This window comes from Kryptolebias marmoratus, linkage group LG16 (assembly GCF_001649575.2).
Source record: "Kryptolebias marmoratus isolate JLee-2015 linkage group LG16, ASM164957v2, whole genome shotgun sequence".
Classification (NCBI taxonomy): Eukaryota; Metazoa; Chordata; class Actinopteri; order Cyprinodontiformes; family Rivulidae; genus Kryptolebias; species Kryptolebias marmoratus.
The window spans coordinates 21,753,429-21,773,915 of NC_051445.1; the positions used below are offsets into that span (position 1 = coordinate 21,753,429).

Consider the following 20,487-nt stretch of genomic DNA (forward strand, 5'->3'; position numbering starts at 1 on the left):
GATGAACTGCCAGAGACGAGCAGATTAGACGTCTTTAACGTGACCTACAGCCAGTCATCCTGTGGCACTTTGCTTGTGTTAAAGGGACACTTCAACCATTCTGACGTGGAGCTCCGCGTCCAAGTTCAGAACAGTTCGTTTGGACGCAGTAAGACCTCCAGTGCTCCACATGTCAGCAGGGGCGTGGAGCTGGCTTCTCTTCCTCTGCCTGTGTGACTTTTCTCCCAGTCGGTCCCTTTTGTTTTTTTACGACTTGACAACCCGTTGGAAGCTTCACCTTCTTCTCGTGTGTAGGGCTCGGCCACAGCAGCTCGCAGAACAGAGGGACGGGGGGTATGTTTGCCTGACAGAGACACCGAGTTATTCGCAACCCCGTCCTTTGAGGAGCCATGAAGAGTAACAGTCTGGTTTGTAAGCATCTCCAAGATCCCAGTTACAAACCATTCATGACTCACTGCCTCCCTCTGCTGGTCTTATCGGGCAGTGAAGCCCAATTAAAAACATCTGAAACTCTTAAAAAAATCCCAATTAATGAATTTATGGTTCTCATTATGAGCTAAAACATATGTATAATAAATGTATTTTAATCCTGATGATACTGATGTATAACACGTATTATTTAGTGGGGTAAATTATATTTTAATACTGAATGTGTGACTGAAAATTGCTCAAACTGGTCTTTTTAAAAATATGTTAGGGTGCAAATAGTTCCTATAAATTTATGTTTAATTTAAGATTAATCAAATATCCCTACAGGCAATGTAGGATTTCTGATTTAATTAATTTTGTTACTTTTTTAATAGGTTAATAATATGAGGATTAGCTGTTCTTGTTTGTTTTGTTTTTTTGTCACAGTTTGTCTCTTTTCTTTGTGAGAGATAATTTATTAAAAAAAAAAAAAATTTAAACAAAATATTTGTAGTACGGCTCAAAGTTTCTCCCCTGCTCGAAGTTTGGAGCTGGAAGTGCAGCGCCTCGGACGGTAGATGTCTCTGCAGTCCGCGGAGCCGAGCGTCTTCATGGACTCCCTGCTGGCTGCGAGTCGGACCGAGCCGCCATTTTGGGAGGGGAAAAAAAAGCCCCAGCCGTTCACAGCACACCCGTCTGAGTGCAGGAACTATGCCGCGGGGCCGGCCTCGCAAACTCAACCTAGACAGGGAGGACAAGCCAGGTAAACAAGTACCAAAATGCAAGGGATAAATAACACAGATTATGGGCTATCCAAAAAGCACGGTGTTATTTAGCGAAGCATTCCCGCAGCATATTTATTAACACTTGAACGTAGCGCATATAGTCCCCGGATATAGTATTACGGGTGGGCTTTGTACGGCGAGGGAGTGATTGAGGCGGAATGATATTAATAACGTTTCGGTGGCTCTTCTTTTTGGCTTCCAGTCTAAATTGGTGTCCGCGAGGAGAGGAGCCCCGGCGTCGCGCGCCGTTAGCAAACCGTCGCCTTTTCGACGGAGTTACGTGTTTATTAGGAACTCCTTGTTAGCTCGGCGGTGCTAACTAGCGCTAGCTTCGCGGTTAGCACGCTAAAAATTGTTTTGCCTTTGTTGTTTTGGTCCGGAGGGAGCGAGGCTTTTTTTTTTTTTTTTACCCCAGCCAGGTGCTCGTTTCTGTCACAACACGGGTGGCAGGTGCAGACATTTTGCCCTCTCTAATGCACAATACGAAATGTTTTAGCTTTTCAACGTCGCCAGGAGTTTGTTGGTAGAGCTGAAGTCACCCTAACCCCCGAGTTTTAAAGAATAAGTACATGTAGTAGTAGAACCAACCTGCTGCATGGTGTCTAAGGTAGGACCCAGGTGTTGAATACCCAAACAAATAACTCTCTGACACATGGTGCAAAATGACATGTTTTAGGATTTAAACTATAACTACACGAACACATGGTTTAGTAGTTTGCAAGTAGGCAAACCAAGGGGGTGAGGTTTGCCTTCGGAGTTTGGGAACAAATTTGGGAAATTAAGGTGAACACAAACTTTGTTGAGGGCTCAACTTAATCTAAGTGAGGGTTAAAAAGCCTGGGATTTAATTTTTAGTAGTTTTTGTATGAGAAAGAAAATAAGATTTTAGAAAGAAAAGTCTGTTTCCAGACTATTCCTCATCCCCCCTCCACCCATTTATTTAAATAAAAAAGGTGCAAATCTAAATATTTAAAAACAATTTGCCCAACTAAGCAGAAAGCATTTCAACCTTTTATACAAACATATAACTCACTCAGGTGATAATACCCCCCCAAAAAAGGTGATTTCTGTCACCTTTAGACCATAAAACAAAAAGGGAAAACACCAAAGTTTTAAAATTAAAGACCGTCTTCTGTGGAGAAATTGACAGTCTCAGCTGTTTTCGTCGAATCTTAAAATTAACGTTGTGCGCGTGATAACTGAGAGATGTCACGCCGCTCAGGGCTCAGATTTGAGCTCGGTGTCTGGAAAACTGACTTGAGTTACCGCCATCTTTTGTGTCAGTTAATGTCGATTAGCTGTGGCGGCCATCTGGAGGTGGATCCAGAGCTGTAGACGTATGTTCGGTGGTTACCCTCTGAACGTTTCATCAAAATCTGTCCTGTGGTTCGTGGGATATTTTACTAACAGACAGGCAGACAGGAGTGACTCCAAGAGTCGATGCTGAAATTTAAAGCCAAGATCTGCAGAAAGTTCCACTTGGAGCCCGTGCTGTGAATGACTCTCATAAGCAGCCACACCAAATGTTAGCACAGTATCGCTAAAACTGACTGAATTTTCTACGGTCGGTTGGCTGTGGCGGCCATCTTGAACTGGGTTGCCTGCAAACCAAAATCAGTGGTGGAGGCACATCCTGGGATCATCTCTGGAAAGTTTCGTTGAAATCCGCCCACCGGTTCTCGAGCTGTAACAGTCAGACAGAGCCGACGCCAGTAGGTGGTGTCGACATTTTACGCAAAGGTTCAGCCGAATCGTGTCGCCCTCAGAGTAGGTGTTGGCTATCATCCTCGGCTACTACCACGCCAAGAGTCAGGTCGATACCTGTAGAGGCGACCGAGTTGGAGCCATTTTTGTTGGCTCGAGTCAGGCAAACTGCTAATGTGCATTCAGTGATGGTTCACGAGATATTTTGCTGACAGAGCGGCACGCAAATACGGACAAATGTTATCGTCTGCCTCCAGCAGTCAGCGGAGAGAGGGAGACAGAATAATAAAATAAATAAAGCCAGACCACTGTTAAAATGTCTGCCATGAATACATAGGATACGGTTTTTCTTTAGAAGGGAAAAACGACACGTTTCATGGTGAGGTTGAACAGTAAGTGCTGACCCCCCCCTCCTGTTTCCAGGTTTCAGCGATGGAGCCAAGGAGAAGACGTGCACCATCTGCTCCCAGGTCTTCAGCAAAGAGGGCAAGCTGCAGAAGCACCTGCGTGAGCACGAGCTCAACGACAAGGTAGGCCCACCGCAGGCCCCTTAGCTCCAATACGAGACTCTTATATTTGAGCTTTTGTGGGCGCTGAAGGCTTAATCAGGGAGGACGTTTTGCAGCGAAGTCCAACAGAAGGCGTGTGTGGTTTTGTAACAATAGGAGAAACTCCCCCTGACATTTCCTTGGGCTCAAGAGGATGGAGAAGACGTTTCAGTAGCAAGGCCACCTGATGTTTATAACCTCATCAAACACGACATGTTTTAATACCCTTACATAGATCTCTTCAAGACAAATCCAACACAATTTGAGTGTTTAAAATCAGTCTACTGGTTACCAGTTTATTGTCAAAAACTGATCATCAGAATGGGTCTAAAGCAGCGGTCCCCAACCTTTTCAGCTCCACGGACCGGTTCATTATCAAACAGTGTTTTCATGGACCGGCCTTTAAAGGTGCGGCAGATAAATACAGCAAAATAAAATGATACGAGCGGCATGAAAACGGGCGTATTTCTTAAAACTTAATAAGCGTAAATCCAACGTGTCCTCGCAGCTTTGTTAGCTGCGTTATCAACATGAATAACAGCCTCTCCTCCCCCTGATGTTCTCTGTGTTTAAACACGGCCTTCAAAATAAGAGACACCACAAATATAAAGTGCTCAAAGAATACAACTCACCGTAACGATGAATCAGTGGAGCCCTGTGCTTGTTTCTCAGTAACGAAACGGTCCCATCTAGGGCTTCCAGAGACGTTTGTTTTTTACTCATTTTGCGGCTTGTGGGTTTGTTTTTAGCGGTAACGGATCATGTGACCTAGATAAGCGTTCTGACACACGTCTAGAGTGAGTCAGAGACGGACGGAGTGGAGAGAATCCGGTCAGTTTTCAAAATAAATGTCCTTCAGACTCCGAAAAAAAACTGAAATACTGTAAGTTAATTATTCTGTTTCTGCGGTCCTCTTGTCTAAATGAACCCAGTTCTTAAACAGGCAACAGTAGAAAGTCCTGTGTTTAACTTCTGTTCTCACAGCGGGCTGAAGCTGAGGAATCGCTCTGATTGGCTGGAAAACACCGGGGGAAAACATGATCGCCCCTTGCCTTTGGCGGCAGGTGATACTTACAGACAGGTTCTTCACTCGGTGCTTTCCGTAGCGCTGTTAGAGGAAGGAAACGTTCATGGGTTTTTTTTAGTTTTTTTTTTTAGTGGAAAAATGGCAATTATCAAATGCAGTCTCCCTTCAGTGAATCTAAAGATTTGGCCCATTTCAATTTCAAGGGCTGGGTCTTTATTTGATTTCTCTCCAGACTAAAGAGTCTCAGGAACTTCCACTCTAATGAAAAGGCTGTGAGTTCGCCCTCAGCCTTCGCTGGACTCCGAGGCAGTCCGTAAATGGAGCCAGCTGCTTCCTCTGATTGAAGTGGAAATTAATTTTGGGACCACGTCGACCTCATGAGAGATATATAACGTTGATAACGCTGTCGGCCGTGTGCCTTTTCTCTTCGCTGCAGCCTCACCGCTGTGACCAGTGCCCGCAGACGTTCAACGTGGAGTTCAACCTCACGCTGCACAAGTCCACACACACCACCTGTGACTTCACCTGCCCCGTCTGCAACAAAAGGTTCTCCCGCATCGCGGGCCTCAAGTCCCACGTCATGCTGCACAAGAAGGAGGAGGTAGGTTTCACGGGAAGCGTTCGCTCGGGAGGATAAAAAAGAAAAGTCTGATCAACTTTGGCCGGATTCCCCTTAGAACCTCATCTGCTCGGAGTGCGGAGACGAGTTCATTCTCCAGAGCCAGCTCTCCCTGCACCTGGAGGAGCACCGGAAGGAGCTGTCGGACGTCAGGGTCTACGTCTGCAAGAGCTGCGGCAAGGAGCTCAAGACCTTCGCCGAGTTCCGAGACCACAGGAAGGGCCACGTCAAGATGAGGTCAGCCACAAGTTTAAAACACGGGCTGTGGTGTTCTGAGCCAAAGCCCCGTGTACACTGCTCCAGAATGTATTTATTTATTCATCCACACGGTTCAGACCAAAACACTGAAATACCCACACTGCACTGCTTGGTGGAGAGAATGGCCGCATTAAATGATGAATCAACATTCATGACTTGGCTAAAGAGTCTGCCCAAAACTCGGCCCGCCATCTTGTTCTTGGTTCTCTGTTGGGCGATCGCCATAAACTGTCCGGGTTGTGTTCCTCAACATGGCGTTGTTACCATTAAATATCAATCCATTGTTTTGACACTTTTAAATCCACTCAGAATCGTTCATGGTTGCATTGCATTGCGTTGAAAATTGGAGTAAAACACACACACACACACACAATTGTGGCAAGCATGATGGATTAATCCAGCATTAATCCAGAGTTTGTATTTTTTAATGTGAACCATCTTGTTTTATCCAAAGTTACCACTATTTAATAACACCTAGCAGCACAGTTAGCCTAATAACCTCGAATTAGTTTTATTTGTTTGGCATTCAACACAGTTAGTCATTTATTACATTAATCAGTTATTTAATGTGTATTAAGAGTTAAACAAGTTACCAGTGTGCTCTACAGAATGGCAGTAGTTATATCTGAGGAAAAATGATCATAACATCAGCACTGGTAGGCAGCAGTTATTCCTGTCAGCTGTTAGAAAATAATAATAGACCAAGAGTTAAACAGCAGGCTTTATTGAGCATTTGTGCAAAACGGTGAGTGCAAAGTGTTTTGACTTTAATTGCAGCTGGCTGTGCTGTTGTTGTTGCTTCAGCCTTTTATCAGAAGAAGAGTCCTTGCAGGTATGTAGACTTTGGGAAGCTCTCCATTGTGGTAGTTATCCCCTGAAAGTCCGTCTACGAGCTGGCTCTGAAAGGGCCTGAGAACTCAAGGAGACCACAGATGCGTTCTCAGGCAGTTTTCTGTGAGCGTTTAGCGTGTAAGTGTTCGACCTGCTGCGGCCTGTCGCTGCCGTCAACGCTGAAGATAAAATCAAAGGAAGTCCTTGGAGCAGTTGGTGCTTCGTGGAGCCAGAGGTTCACCTTAAATGAACTGTAGTGGAGGAGTTTAACAGATGGAGATTTCATCTGAAGTTGTTTTGTCGGATTTGTATTTATTAAGCAAACATAAACCAGTCTAATCTTCAGCATGTGTTAGGACAAAAAAAATAGGTAAAGGCTCCCTCATACTCCATAAGAAGTCAAGAAGTCAGTTGTGAGACGTTCGTTTTCTCACACACCTTTCATCGTCCTCGAGACGCTCGGATCAGAACTCCCAGGAAGCTCCTCCCTCCTCCTGCAGCGTTAAAACTGGTTTCTTCCCACCGGCGTCTCAGCTCTCCTGTCCTCGCACAGATTTCTGCTCCTCTTATTAAACAGACAGAGACAGTACACACCGTTTGGCATTTGCAAATATGGCGAGAACAAAACGATGCAATTTTCATCACTCGACCACGTGACTGAGAGACGACTTCATGACTTCTCCTGGAGTCTGGAAAGGCCTTAAAGGCGGCCAAAACAATTGGAGCACAGAAGCAGTTCACGTCACACAAGTGGAATCTATCCTCCCACACACACCTGTTGTTTTGATTGTAAATAAAATACTAACGACTAATCGGAGTGTAGCAATCTGTAATGTCAGCGGCGGTTTAACTCGACGCTGCGTTTGAGCGAAGTGGTAGATTTTCTGCTGCGGTTCAGCCGTTCGTGTGCACGACAACAGCCCTCGGGGGTTTCAGATCCCAGCGTATGCATTTCACAGGAAGCCGCACCGTGCGAGATCACGCATGCGCATCGCAGACTGCTGCAGTCGAGTAGCTGCTCTTCTCGAAGCACGAATAGATAAACGATGAAAGGAGGTGGCAGGGTGCTGTTTATCTTACTCAGCCTTTTCAGCACGTAGCAGTGACCCAACCAAACAAACGTCCGTGTGTATTTGTTTACACGCTCCAGACTGCATGTGCATCCCATTGACAGCCCCATCCGTGTTGCCAGATATGCAATAATTACCCTTTTTACAACATAGTGTTGAGGTCAAGTTTCTCTTTTTTCACCAATCGCAACACACGACTAATCTTACAGCCTCCCCCTTCTGAGAAGGTGCCCCTCACTCAGCATATCTGATAGTTTGAGTCAAAATACAATACTTATAAAGCAACAGCGCCTGCCTGCCTGAGCACATGTAAACACGTTTTAATCTTGTTGATTCGCCTCAATAAACAGTGAAAAAAACCTGCTAAGGTTTCCGGGGATCATTCTTGTGTAAACAGAGCCTCAGTGAGCTCATCTGCATCGCGATAATGAGGATTTTTTTTGTTTTTTCCTTGTGAACAAACTCTTCAGCTAACCAATAAGCACTGTTTGTTCTTGTTTCCTTCACAGGGCGCCATCCAATAGTTCCAGGAACTACAAGAAAACCATCGATCGCAGTGGCTTCACAAACAGCTGCCATCACTGTGGGAAGGCCTTCAAAAAGCCCAGCCAGCTGGTCAGACACATTCGGATACACACAGGTACTCACGTTCACAGGAAGAAGTTCCTGTAACAGAACGGGTTGGTTGTGTCAGAATCATGTACGTTTCGTGGGTTTTTAATCGAATTGTGTGTCCTTTCCTTTGCATTGTTGAAAAGGAGATCATTTAGATCTATTGCAGTGGGGTTCTGTGCAAAGCACCTGCTGTAGATAACTCTGTGAACAACCTTAGTGAGGTCTACCAGAGCTGATGAGCTAACGGCTAGTGTGACCAGTTTACTTCTAAAGTATCTTTTCCCGTCTTAGAACGACTCCAATCTTCAAAACTTCATAATGCTTCAGACAAACTTTATTTTATACACTTTTAGTCAGTTTCACGTTGCATGGTTTTAACAAAAGCATTATGATGTTCCTGTATCGGAAGTGCTACAGCTAGGTGCTGCTGCTACCGTTTACCCATAATGTTTTGTGTCAAAAAAAGCCTTGTCATGTAAAATTGGTGGTGATTTAGAGGTTTTTCAAACAGGGTTTGTTAAAGCAGCAAATAGGTTTTCCAACCCGAGCTGTCTACAACGGGGGAGATGTTCATTGTTCGTAACGTTTCCACAGAACCCCACTTCAGCATGGCCAAACGTTTCCTTTAACAGAAATAATTCAATTAATCAGCGTTTCAGGTTGCATATCGCCCAATAAGGTCGGGCGATTGGACAAATTTATTTAATAACCACAGTGGTGGGAAGGGAAACAGAGACGGGCTTTTTTTAAACCAGTATAAGAACTTACAGTTCCAGTGTTTGTCTTACAAACATGGCTAAGTGTGAAACGACAAATATAAAATTCAACAAAAACTAAACAGTAAAAATGAGCTCTTCCAGCAGAGAATATGTGCACTTTCATAAAAAAAAAAACCTTTGCTGCTGTTTTTAGTCTGAGTGATTTGGTGCATATACAAAATAAATAAATGACTGAATATTTCTAAAAACTACAACGTCTCAGAATCAGAACAAGAAGATAAAGGGAAACTGTTCCTTCCAGAAAGAGTTTATAAATGATTTGACAGGAAAACAAGCATGTTTACCTTATCGGGTTTCAGTGGGTTGTTAACATCATTACCAGTGGTTCCGAAGGTGTGCTTGTTGTCGGTGAGTACAGATATTTTCGTGCCATTTGACGCCTTTCGTGCCGGCAGTTTGAAACCCCGGATCATCTGGTGTTGAGACGTGACGAGAGTTCTGCTGTCGCCCTGTTGGTCAAACCCTGTGAACCAGTCAGAGACGTTTTGGTCAAGTCGCAAAAAAAAAAAAAAAAAAAAATGACGTCATGCGCGATCTCAAGAGATACCGCAAAACCTCGTGCGATCTGTCAGCGCTCAGAGTATGTGTTGGGGATGACCCTCAGCTACTACCATCCCAGATTTGACCTCAGTACCTGTCGAATTCACCGACTTTGTGTTTGTTAAAGTCGCTGCTGTCGCTTGAATCAGGTTGAATTCAGTTGTTGCTTTCTGAGAGCTCCATTCAGGTTCATCCACATCCATATTTTGCTAACAGAGATACAAATGAAGTCACCCCCTCACACGCAGACACAGGCAAAAACATTATCACCCGCCTTTTTGCCTTTTGGTGGCTGGCGTTTAAATATATTTATCTGTTTGAGGTCGGTCGGCAAAAGATCGGGCAAAGAAAGCACGCTAACTCTGTGAACTTTGCGTGGGTGTCACATTTTTACCCGTTCTCTGAATGTGCTGCCTGATCAGCCAAGTGTGTGAACTTTGGATCGGATGTTTGTCCGGCGTCTGCACGGAGCGTTTCAGACGCCGACACCAAGTCGTAACAGCTGGCCGCGAGCGCGCCGGAAGCCTTTACAGGTGCGGTGTGAGCGATGGCGACACAAGCAGGCCGTGCGCCAGTTTGACGTCGTGTTTTAAACCCCCTTTTTTTTCTGAAACACGCCGTAGGTCAAGTCTCGCATCTGTCTGTCTGTCATAGACTTCCCCCTTCATCAAAAAACAAAAAAAAAGTGACAAAACGTCGCCTTCCTGCCGAGCAGTTTGCCTCCCTATCTGTCACCCGTCATGCAGGGAGGTGGTGTGGGGAGAATCTCTATGAGCCCCCCCCTTTTTATTTATTTATTTATTTTAAATTCTAACGCTCCCGTGTTGCTGCGAGATGGTTCAGCTGCGCGGGTCGAGGCTGACGCTGCCAGTCGGCTTTCATCCACATGTTGATCGCACATCATCCACGTGTTAATTGGTTCGCTTGGCTCGCTGGCTGCATGACTAATGGCTGATGACGCCGATTCCGCTGTGATTTGAATCTCAATCAGCCTCGGAGCGTGCAAGGTCAGGAGTCCTTCGAGAGACTGCGTACTCTCGCGTAAACACAAACACACACACACACACACACACACACACACACACACACAGAGTCCGGTTCTACGTTTCCTCTTTATGCCCAGTTTTTTCCTTTAATCTACCCCTAACCACCTTTAAAGGCAGAATTTACTAAACCTTTAAGAAAGTAATCAGTGAATGTACATCTACAGCTGATTAACTTTGGAGTCGGCCCAATTCAAGATGGCCGCCTCAGTCAGCTGACTTTAGGAAACACAAAAATGGCTGTAACTCAGCCAGTTTTACAAATATTGAGCTGAAATTTCTGGTAGTACCTTGGCATCATCCCCGACACATACCCCGAGCACTACTTACTCACTGTGTGATATTTGTGCTCACAAGTTTAGCCATCAACGACTGGATTCAACTCTGTTTGTCTGTTAGCGAAATATCTCATGAACCGCTGGATAAACGTTCGTAAAATTTCTCAAAAACCAATCACTGTATGGCCTTGTTTAAGTCATTAACTTTTGGAGGCAGCCCAGTTTAAGATGGCCACTTCAGCTACTCGATCGTAGCCAGCTCTGAAATGGGTACAACTCTGGTCATTTTCCAGATATTGAGCCAAACGTTGGTGTAGTAGCAGCTTAGAGTCTCTTGCAACATTACACTGCAGGTCACCTGAAACATCATTTCAAAGGTTCGACCAAAAATGGGTAGTGCTTTAAAAAGTCGGCGGGCGCCACACGTTCCTTCGAGGTTCTAACTGCCCCTTCCCTGTTTTGCTTCAGGCGAAAGGCCCTACAAGTGCACCCACTGCAACAAGGCCTTCAACCAGAAGGTGGTGCTGCAGACCCACATGGTGAAACACACGGGAGAGAAGCCTCACCTCTGCATGTTCTGCCCGGCGTCCTTCTCCCAGAAGGGGAACCTGCACTCCCACGTTCAGAGGGTTCATTCGGAGGTAACGGCGCCGCGGCTCGATCCCGCCTCTGCTGCTGTTCATCTGGGTCCGTAACTGTCTACCTCTGCCTCTAAACCGACTTCCTGTTCTGTGGATAACTGCAGAGGGTGTCAAGCAAATATTCCCTTGCGCTTAAAGGTGAACCGATTCGAGTTCACAGGTCAAAGGTCCGTTTGTTCAAAGGGGTCAAAGGTCAGCTCCTCTCTCTGGCCTTTGTTAGGGCTCAATAACAGAAAAGGAGACTGATGGAAGCTGCAGCGCGGCTGCAAGATGGTAATTCAAGTTCTATTTCCAAGAATTCCCTCTCACACCTGCTACACACACGCACACACACACAGCTGCCAGCCTTCAAGCACACAGCTTATTACTGTGGCACTTTGTCATGTTTGCCTCAAACACAGGAAATGAAGCAAACTTCTGCTGCCTTTCTTTCTCATTTTTATTTTTTTTCCTCCATTGTAATCATGTGACACCTGCCAACATTTAGGAGCTCTCCTGGTTGGTCCGACCTGCTGTCACCCCACCTTCAGCCTCTAACGATGACATTGAGAAGTCAGGAAACGGGTCTAATACATCAGCCTGTGTCCAAGGTGCCTCCAAGGGGGGAAAAATAACAAAGTAAATTAAAAGAAGCGGCAGAAAGTCGAGCGTTTGTAAGCTAAGCCCGCTAATGGTGGGGGGTTGTTATCGGTGCCGCTGTCTCCACAGCGATGGCCGCCTTCAATAATGCGTTCGCAGCCCGAACTGGGTCAGCTCCCTGTCAGCCTAATTGTAGAGCACCACAATGGTCTCCATCAGAGGAGGTGCGCTGGGTCCGCCATTTACGCGCACGCAACCGTGACCGCAAACAGCACGTTTTTATCTAAATGGTTACAGCCTCTAAAAGGTATTTCAGTGTCTCTGCACACTGAGGCCCATGCTAATTTAGTTCACCGTTTTGTTTATGCATGTGGCAAGAACTTTGGAAAAATAACGCCAAAGTTAGACGCTCGAGGAAGAGGCACAGACCTTTTCAGCGAACCGTATAAAAGGGTTGCTTTCCGAGTGCGTCTGAGCCTCGTTTTCATGAATGTTTTTAATGCTCGCAGGTAAAAGTTGCAGTAATGGTGACATGTACTTCATAAAGCCGTGAATCTTGGCTAACCTCATCTAAAAATGCATCTCCGTGTGTTCCGTCCTCTTCTTATTAACACACAAATCATTTTTCAGTGATAATCAGAAAATTCTACATAAAATTCATTATGTAACACCTTGAAAAATCAGACATTTGTCCCTAATTTTATTATTTCAGACTCAGTCCTAAAAACATATTAATAGCTACTCAAAATGAGCTCAGCTGCACAGAGTATAAAGAGTCAGTCATTTTAAAACGGAAGTATTTTTGAATCTATAGAAGCTGATGCTTCTGTAATGAGCTTCAGGTGAGTTACAGGTGAGCCGATCCTGTCTGCTGCTCACTGACTTGACTTTGAAGAGAGGCAGTAGCATGGCCTAAAAACAGTCGCCACAATAGGTACGAGCCTCCTATTGGATAATTACTGCATGGGCGATTATGTTTCAGCTGGCAACAAGTTATTTAACCCCAACTGGTGCAATGAGCTGCTTCTCATTTCTTAAACAACCACGTCAAAAGACACATCCTGTGGTCGTGGAAAAGATGTCAGTCTGTTTGAGAAGGGTCAAATCATTGGCATGCATCAAGCAGAGAAAACGTCTAAGGAGAACTCAGAAGCTACTAAAATTGGGTTAAGAACTGTCCGACGCATTATTAGAAACTGGAAGGATATAGGGGACGGGTTCAGCAACAGCATCATTTTCACACATGGATTGGCCACCACAGAGTCCAGACCTTAACCCCATTGAGAATCTGTGGGATGTGCTGGAGAAGGCTTTGCGCAGCGGTCAGACTCGACCATCATCAATGCAAGATCTTGATGAAAAATTAATGCGACACTGGATGGAAATAAATCTTGAGACATTACAGAATCTTATCAAAACAATGTCTCAGCGAATGTGTTCCGTAATTAAAGCTAAAGGCGGTCCAACGAAATATTAGAGTGTGTAACCTTTTTTTTTTTTTGGCCAGGTAGTGTATGTGACTTTGTACAAATAACGCTGATACATTTAGGGTTTAATAAATTATGGCAGAAGCTTTTTTATACGTCACTGTTTATTCCACAGACTGTTGGCGGAAACCTTGAATCTAAACTTATCTCAAAAAGTAAGGAAACTTGTATTTGGTCGATTGTTTCTTTGTTGTAACTATAACTCTTGGCATTAAATGTTGTATCGCTGGCATTCATTCTGAAGTGACCACCAGCGGCTGCCTTAACGCAAATGCTGGTTGAAGAATGGGATGCCGCCCCACAGCGGTGTGGGAGCAGCACGAGGTGGGAGGTGCCAGGCTCTATTGGCTGTGTGTGGTTCTTCCACATGCTACCGAGCCCCCTGTTTGTTAAATGAATAAATTGTTAAACTGCCAGTACGTCTTGTTGCTTAAAACCTGAACCATCCAATCCAATAGCCCACGTCAGACAAGAGTCGACAGCAGAATGAGCTGTTTGGCACAGAGGACTTGGCCACATGCTCAGCCCATAAACGCCTTTTCCTTACAAATTTGGCTCCATTTAAACAGAAATAAACAGACTTTCCGGCGGTATAAGATGTATTACCAAAAAGCTTATTTACAAAAAAGAAAAAAAAAAAACAACCAAACACAAATTTCCTTACTTTTTTCTCTCTCTGTGTTCCTTTTTCTTCTTATTGCTACACTGCTTCTGTCACTGAATCCTTTCTCATGGACTGCAGTTTTTGCCTGAGAGCGTAGGTTAAGCTTTTTTAAGTTCGGCCCCATCATTAATGCCGTCAGCCGTTGCTGCCGAGTCGGATCTCTCCCCTGTCAGACTCGTAGAGCAGTGCTGACAGCTTCTCGATCGTTTGTTCTCAGTCTTTCTCAGGCCGTTTTCATCGACTTGACGAGCGTCAGATCAGTTTGAAACAACGTACCTGCATCCTAAAAATAACAGTATTATCAAAGTATTCAGACTTTGTGAGGCAGATCTTAAAAATTGCATGTTTTTTTTAATGATATGATATGGTTGGTATAGCTGTAAAATTCAAATCCAAAATAAAGTGATCCTCATCACTTCATGCTGACTTCTGGACGTCCCTACAATTACCATTATGTTGACTCTACTCAGTGATGGACCGCTCCTTTTTTTTTTAATGTTATGATTTTAAAACAGTTTGCTAACAGGACTTCTTCTTTGTTCTTTTTTTTTTTTTTTTGCTGTTGTTTTGTTTAGACGCTGCAGTTGGAAAAGCACTAACGAGTTGAACACACTCGGACGCGCATCGTTAACCTCCGCATCCATTTCCGCTGCTCCAAAATGAAAGGATAAACTCATTAGATTCCAGGCTTAAAAAGAACGTCATACTTAAGGAATTAATTGTAGAAATCTTAGGTTTGAGTAGTCAAAGATTAAGTGCCTATTTCATTTCCTGTTTATTTGTAGAGGGTATTAACAAATACGATACACTGTAACATTTATCGCCTGGGTTAATGTGCCACGCACGCCCCCAGATGGGCCTTTTCCCAAAACTGAGCCCGCTGATCCGAGGAGAACCAGGAAGTTACTGAGCACGTGGGAAGCTTGTCTGTGTAAGCTTTTAACAGTAGGTGCGAGATTAGAAAATCTGACAAAACATTCAGAATTCATCATATTTAGTGTCTTGAGTTAAAAGCCAGTGATTTGATCTGATGAGGGTTTTTTTTGTCCAGAACCTTAACCACTCTGATTAGAGCATCATCTTGGAGGCTCGGTGGCTGCAGCTGCCGAGACCAAGAGGTTACAGGATAACTTAAAGGAGAGGAAATCACTGAGTGCATAAAAGGGTTGGCAGCAGGAAATCTCTAATTAACCCGTATGTAGGCATGTTAGCTTTTGCTACTCTGCTTACCGTCTGACTCTCATTTTAAAGGAGAGTCCAGAACAAAACCAAGATATCTGACTTATGAAACCTTTTGAATATGTTGACGATTCATGTACAAATTGAAATAGGTGCCATTTTTCTGACACTGAACCCTTGAGGAAAATAGTTTATTTCTTTTCACATTAAACGTCCTAAATGCTACAATAGACTCCTGACACAGATGTGATATCCCTTTACACAACTGCATCAGCAGAAATACAATAAATACCGTATTTTCCTGACTATAAGGCGCACTTAAAAGCCTTTTATTTTCTTTAAAAAACGACAGTGTGTCTTATAATCCGGAGGAACTTATATATGTAAGAAGTTGTGATGTTTTAGTACGACTTTAGTTAAACTACAAAGCTGCACCCCTTACAGCATTAAGGCTCAGTTATAGTCGCGCACGGCTCTGTGCACGGACCTGAGCGAGCGGTGGAGGCGTTTATACTTGACGCTTACGTCGGTGCAGTATCCTTCCGTGAGTTTTGACCCGTTTGATTATCTTTGTGATCTCTCATAGAGGGATCATATAAATGCTGATGCAGGCGAACCAGCTCCGCTAGAGCACCAAAATCGGCCATTTTGAATGGCGCACGGTGCCAAGTTCGAAAATGGACCCTTCATTGACAGTGTGTCTTATAATCCAGTGGGCCCTATAGTGCGGAAAAAACGGTAGTTAATATCTCAAAATGATGACACGCTGTTCAAGTCTCCAGGTTGAGATACTCTCAGTTAAACTTCATTACATTTTTTTGTATATTACCTGATCATTTTATTCAATTATTTGGTTCTGGTTTACTGAATAAGTTTAAATCTCTTAGCAGTCAGGTTGGAGTTTATTATTTAAGGAACGATATTGCTCTGTTCCCCCTCTCTTATTTTTTTTTCCCACCTCAAACAAAAACGTTTCCAGTCGTTTTCTTTGTGGCCGAGTTGGTGAATTCAGTTCTGTGAATATGCTCTCGTCGAACTCTCTCTCTCTCCCCCTCGTGTTTCCGTCACAGTCGTGCGTTCCGTAATAAAGCTGGTAATGGCGCGGGGTGAGGGAATCGTTTTTCGAACGGCAGAAAAGCAGGACCATTTGAACGACGCGTCTAATTTTCACAAGCGCGCTGCCAGCTCTCCTGCCGCAGACAGAGCCTGTTCTGGCGCTTTAGCCGGCCTAATTGACAAATTGAATTCAGGTGTTGTTAGTCCTCTGTGTTCTCAGGCAGATGCAAACAGAGAGCTCATAAGAGTGCTTTTCCTCCCTTCTCTGTTAGCATTTGATAAATGGCTGCTGTTGCTTTTAGGAGTGTTAGTTTTGCATCTGAAATTGTAGCTCAGGTGCTTTTTTTTTAAAAAAAAAACAAAAAAACAGACCCATTAGTCAGCGCATCATTAAGAGAGATTAACTCCATTATGTTGATGTATTTCCAGTTCACTCTGTGTCAGCGTTAGTGCTCGGCGACGCTGGGAACACTGCCTGTTCTCCGCTCATGTAAACAGGTTATTGGCTGTACAGCTGACCCACTGAGTCCGAACTGCACGGAGGGGATTTCTGAGGGTCAGGGAGGTGTTTTAGGTGTTTTAGGTCCGTGGTTTCCAACCACCCTGTCCCACCTTACTGCAACGACTTGCACACAACACAGGAGTAACTCCCTGTTTGAATTAGAGAAAATCCACGGTGAAGTCAACCTTCTGAACCCACTTCTTGTTTTGAAAAAAAATCATTGAAGCTGTATGTTGTATAACCCGTCCACTCGGGGAAACAGAAAGGTTCAGATAAGTCATTTAAGCCCCAAATTAATACCATTCATATCCTTCTTTTCCCCACTACAGGTGAATAACAGTCCTCCTTCCTTCACCCGTTCCTCACCATCGAGTTTGTTTGGTTTTTTTTTTTTTTACATTTAAGCACACTCACCACATCCCGGTGCCACAAACCGACCGTGGAGGCAGTAATCTCCTACCGAGTCTCTTTGCGCTCTGATGCCTCGACAAACAGGCCAGACGCCTCTGTTTGGCCTCCAGAGCGCGAACATCTGCAAACTTTCCCGGCTGCACACGTTTCCCCATCATCAGTGGTGTGCCTCTCACATAAATCAATCCTTTCTTTTTCTAAAGTGTTTCTTCTCGATAGACTTCCCTCCAAATCCACCACTCCCGATCAGTTTAGGTATAGATGTCAGGTGTCGGATGTGGTTTCTCGTTTCATCCCTTCTTCCATAAGCCCATAGCCATTTCCCATTCATCTGTCCCTTCTGGGGTTTTACAGCGGCGGCTGCAGTCACACGGTTCCTCCTGAAATGTAGAGGAGCCGCCGGTGTAAAACACGTGCTCTGCGGCCGGTGGTGATCTGTGTCGGTCTGTGCTCTCTGACAGACCAAAGGCGTGCCTCTGTTCCCGTGCATGGACTGCAGCTGCGTGTTTAAGAAGCTGGGGAGTCTGAACGCCCACATCAGCAAGATGCACATCTCCGTCATCGAGGTGCCCTCCAGCAATCCGGTAAGAGAGCAGTTTGAGCCAAAAAAAACAACAAACCCATTTCACACCTTCTCTGCTTTGAGAATATTCAAGTGCTTCTATCTTATTGACACTTTGAAAGAAAGAAGACACACCTGAGTTCTTGGCTGCGATTTTAGTTTTGAAGAGAATTACTAATGCTTTTCAAGCTGTGCTGCTAATACTTTGAAGTTTTTCGGCTTGAATTTTGCTTACTTGGGGAAAAAAATAACATTTCTGCTCATTTTTTTTATATGTTGGTCTTTAAAGAAAAAGAAATAAGTAAAGAAAAACTATTTAATTCTGTTTCTTTTCGAACCGCAGACAAATAGACGTTTTAATTTTTTTGTGTGTGTCAAATTTCAAATTAGGGGTGCGTAGTTTTAGAAAAACATGCGTTGGCGAAAATCGCCGCGTACCGTGGGGACAATATCAGCTGCGATGCACCCCGCGTTTTCATCTTTCACAAAACCTTTCGTTTGTTTCGGCATTTTGGCCTCCACCGTCTCAAGGGGAAGGCCCTCATCAGAGGGAGTCCGTCTGATTGGTCAAATCATTGGAAACCGCACCTCCCGAATTATAGCGGTTCAATATTGCATGCATTGAGATTGCAACAACAATTTTCTTTTACAAACTGCATTCCCGTGCCAAATTGATTTGTTTCTGAATTCACTTTAAAGTCCCTTTGATTGACATTTCGGTGATTTTTCACTTATAACGATCACATCAGTCTTACGGTTCATGTGAATCATACCGTAGACTTCTTTATGATCCTGAATGGCAAATGCACAATTCAAATACAAACCTGAGCACTCTGTAATTCACCCTGATTGTTTGCAACCAACCTCTTCCAATAGGCAGGTAGGCAGCTGTGGAGGTAAAGAACCAAGAAAAAAAAGGACCAATAGTTACAATAATTACCTCTGTTTTTGTTTAAAACTATGTTTTAATGGCTCTAAATGAAGAATATGGACTCTGGTGTCAATTTCAGATCAACCAAGATGTAAAATTTAAGTGCAAACATAATAAATAACTCTGCTTTGCCTTGGGTAATGTGTGCTCATCGATTGCCTGATTTAAAGGACAATTACCAGACAGCAGCCAAACAGCTTTTCAGAACAACCAGATAAAATAAAACTGCACCACAGCTCAGAGAGTTTTCCCTCCCAGATCAGATGGTGGAGATAATCAGCTCCGTGATGAACCACAGTGGCTTTTCTTTCTTTTTTTTTTAAATACAATCAGCACTGTTGGCCAGGCTGTTAAAAGCTGCCGAGCACAGACTACCCATCTGATTAAACAAATGTTCTTGTTTAATTCACATTACCGGGTCAGCTGTGCCGTGGAGCCCCCGTCCCTCAGTTTGGTTTGGTGCCCGACGCTTTGCTTGACGGAAAGGCTTCATGCAGCGGCGTTCGATCATCAAAGACGAGACGTATCATGTCACGGCGCCGCCTGTCTGTGGACGGTTTCTTCTCCAAACTCTTAAGTTGATGAAATGTCAAACCGCACAGCTGGACACCTCGTGTGTCAGGGCTGATCCCTTTTGATTTCAAGGTCTCGGGGTGAAAGGTCAAGGTCACAGGCGACCCCTTTGTGGAAACCTTGTCTCTCCTCACGTGTGTTCAGGACTGACCGCCGTCGGCGGTGCTTTTGTTTCTCTTACTTAAATGTCGTTATTCACTTCTGCGTTGAGATATTTGTAGAAAACAATGAAGCAACGTCAGTCAAGCTTTCCAACTGAGCTAACAACAATGGTCAAATAAAAATGGAAAAATAAATCGTTTCAAGATGCCGTCCCGCAGGTTCCAGTTTTCAGAAATCTTGTGGTGTTGTGACAATAAAGACCTCGTGTTTGACGGTGAGCACGCGGCCCGCTGTCAGCGTGACGAAGCTGCCCGCAGCGGGCTGCGCAGATCTGGTGGATTTCTTGTCAAAATTTTGGTTTCAAACCAAATCAGTAGCTTTGTATTTATTTTAGCCCTGAATAGCCTACTTCCACAGTTGCATGGAGAACCAGGGTTTGCCTGGTCTGCTGCTCCTCTATAATATTAATAAAAAAGGGACCCTTTTATTTACTGTTGATGGTATTTATCACCAACCATCAGTGGCCCATCTAACGATCCATCGCCCAGCCCGAATATGCAGAACGCTGGCGTCACAGAGGAAGATGCCGAGTTCGGGTGAGATGGAGGCTTTTTATCCGCTGTGGCAGAGTGGCTGAAAAAAAGCAAATCTAGACTAAATAACAGCTTTGATCTTATTAATCTTCTACCCATCGGACCACCATTATTATGGTAGTGTCTTGTTACAACTAGTTAGGCACTGTTAGAATATTAAAACCTTTGTGCGTTTGTAATTTAGGGATTTTAAATGATCTCCCACATATTCATACAGCAATGAAATTAGCATTTGTAAACGTAATGATTGTTTGTGTGTTTATTCTGTCATTCGAGTGTCGGTGATGTAGTCCCAGCCAGGCATTGGCATTCTGTTCAGTAATACTCGCCCCTCAGCTCATTTTATGCTCCGCAGAGTCCCTAATAAAACTTAGTCAGCCATCAAATTCTGGCCTCCCCTGCTCCTTTTGTCACAACGCTCATCTTTTTTTTTTTTTTGTTGCGTTCCATTCACTCCCCCCCCCGGTCCCTCGGACTGTAGGAGGCTGAGGTGACAGGTCAGGCTGCGGGGGTGTCCGAGGGCGGCGAGGGGGTGACGGACGTCATCCAGCAGCTTCTGGAGCTGTCGGAGCAGGTCAGTGGGGAGGCGGCCCAGCCTCAGCCTCCAGAGCCGGCGATCGCCATGGAAACCGCCATCAACCAGGACATCCTGCAGGTGAGTCAAAACACACTTAAAATCATGATCGTAGGAAAAAAAAAAAA

The 20,487-nt window shown here is 44.4% G+C and overlaps 1 protein-coding gene across 4 annotated transcripts in view; it reads left to right on the plus strand.

The window, feature by feature from the left end:
• The first annotated feature begins 1,050 nt into the window (after positions 1-1,050).
• LOC108232242 (zinc finger protein 236) overlaps positions 1,051-20,487 on the plus strand; it is a 79,523-nt gene continuing 60,086 nt past the window's right edge. For 3 of the 4 annotated variants that reach the window (XM_017409872.3, XM_037980276.1, XM_037980277.1), the window contains exons 1-8: positions 1,051-1,171; positions 3,321-3,427; positions 4,909-5,073; positions 5,150-5,328; positions 7,760-7,890; positions 10,974-11,146; positions 17,486-17,608; positions 20,267-20,440. In XM_017409872.3, coding sequence (XP_017265361.1) covers positions 1,120-1,171; positions 3,321-3,427; positions 4,909-5,073; positions 5,150-5,328; positions 7,760-7,890; positions 10,974-11,146; positions 17,486-17,608; positions 20,267-20,440 — 1,104 coding nt within the window. In that variant the 5' untranslated portion in view covers positions 1,051-1,119. Of the gene's footprint in view, positions 1,172-1,391; positions 1,801-3,320; positions 3,428-4,908; positions 5,074-5,149; positions 5,329-7,759; positions 7,891-10,973; positions 11,147-17,485; positions 17,609-20,266; positions 20,441-20,487 lie in introns of those variants that run through there. The other variant, XM_037980278.1, reaches the window with a different exon arrangement.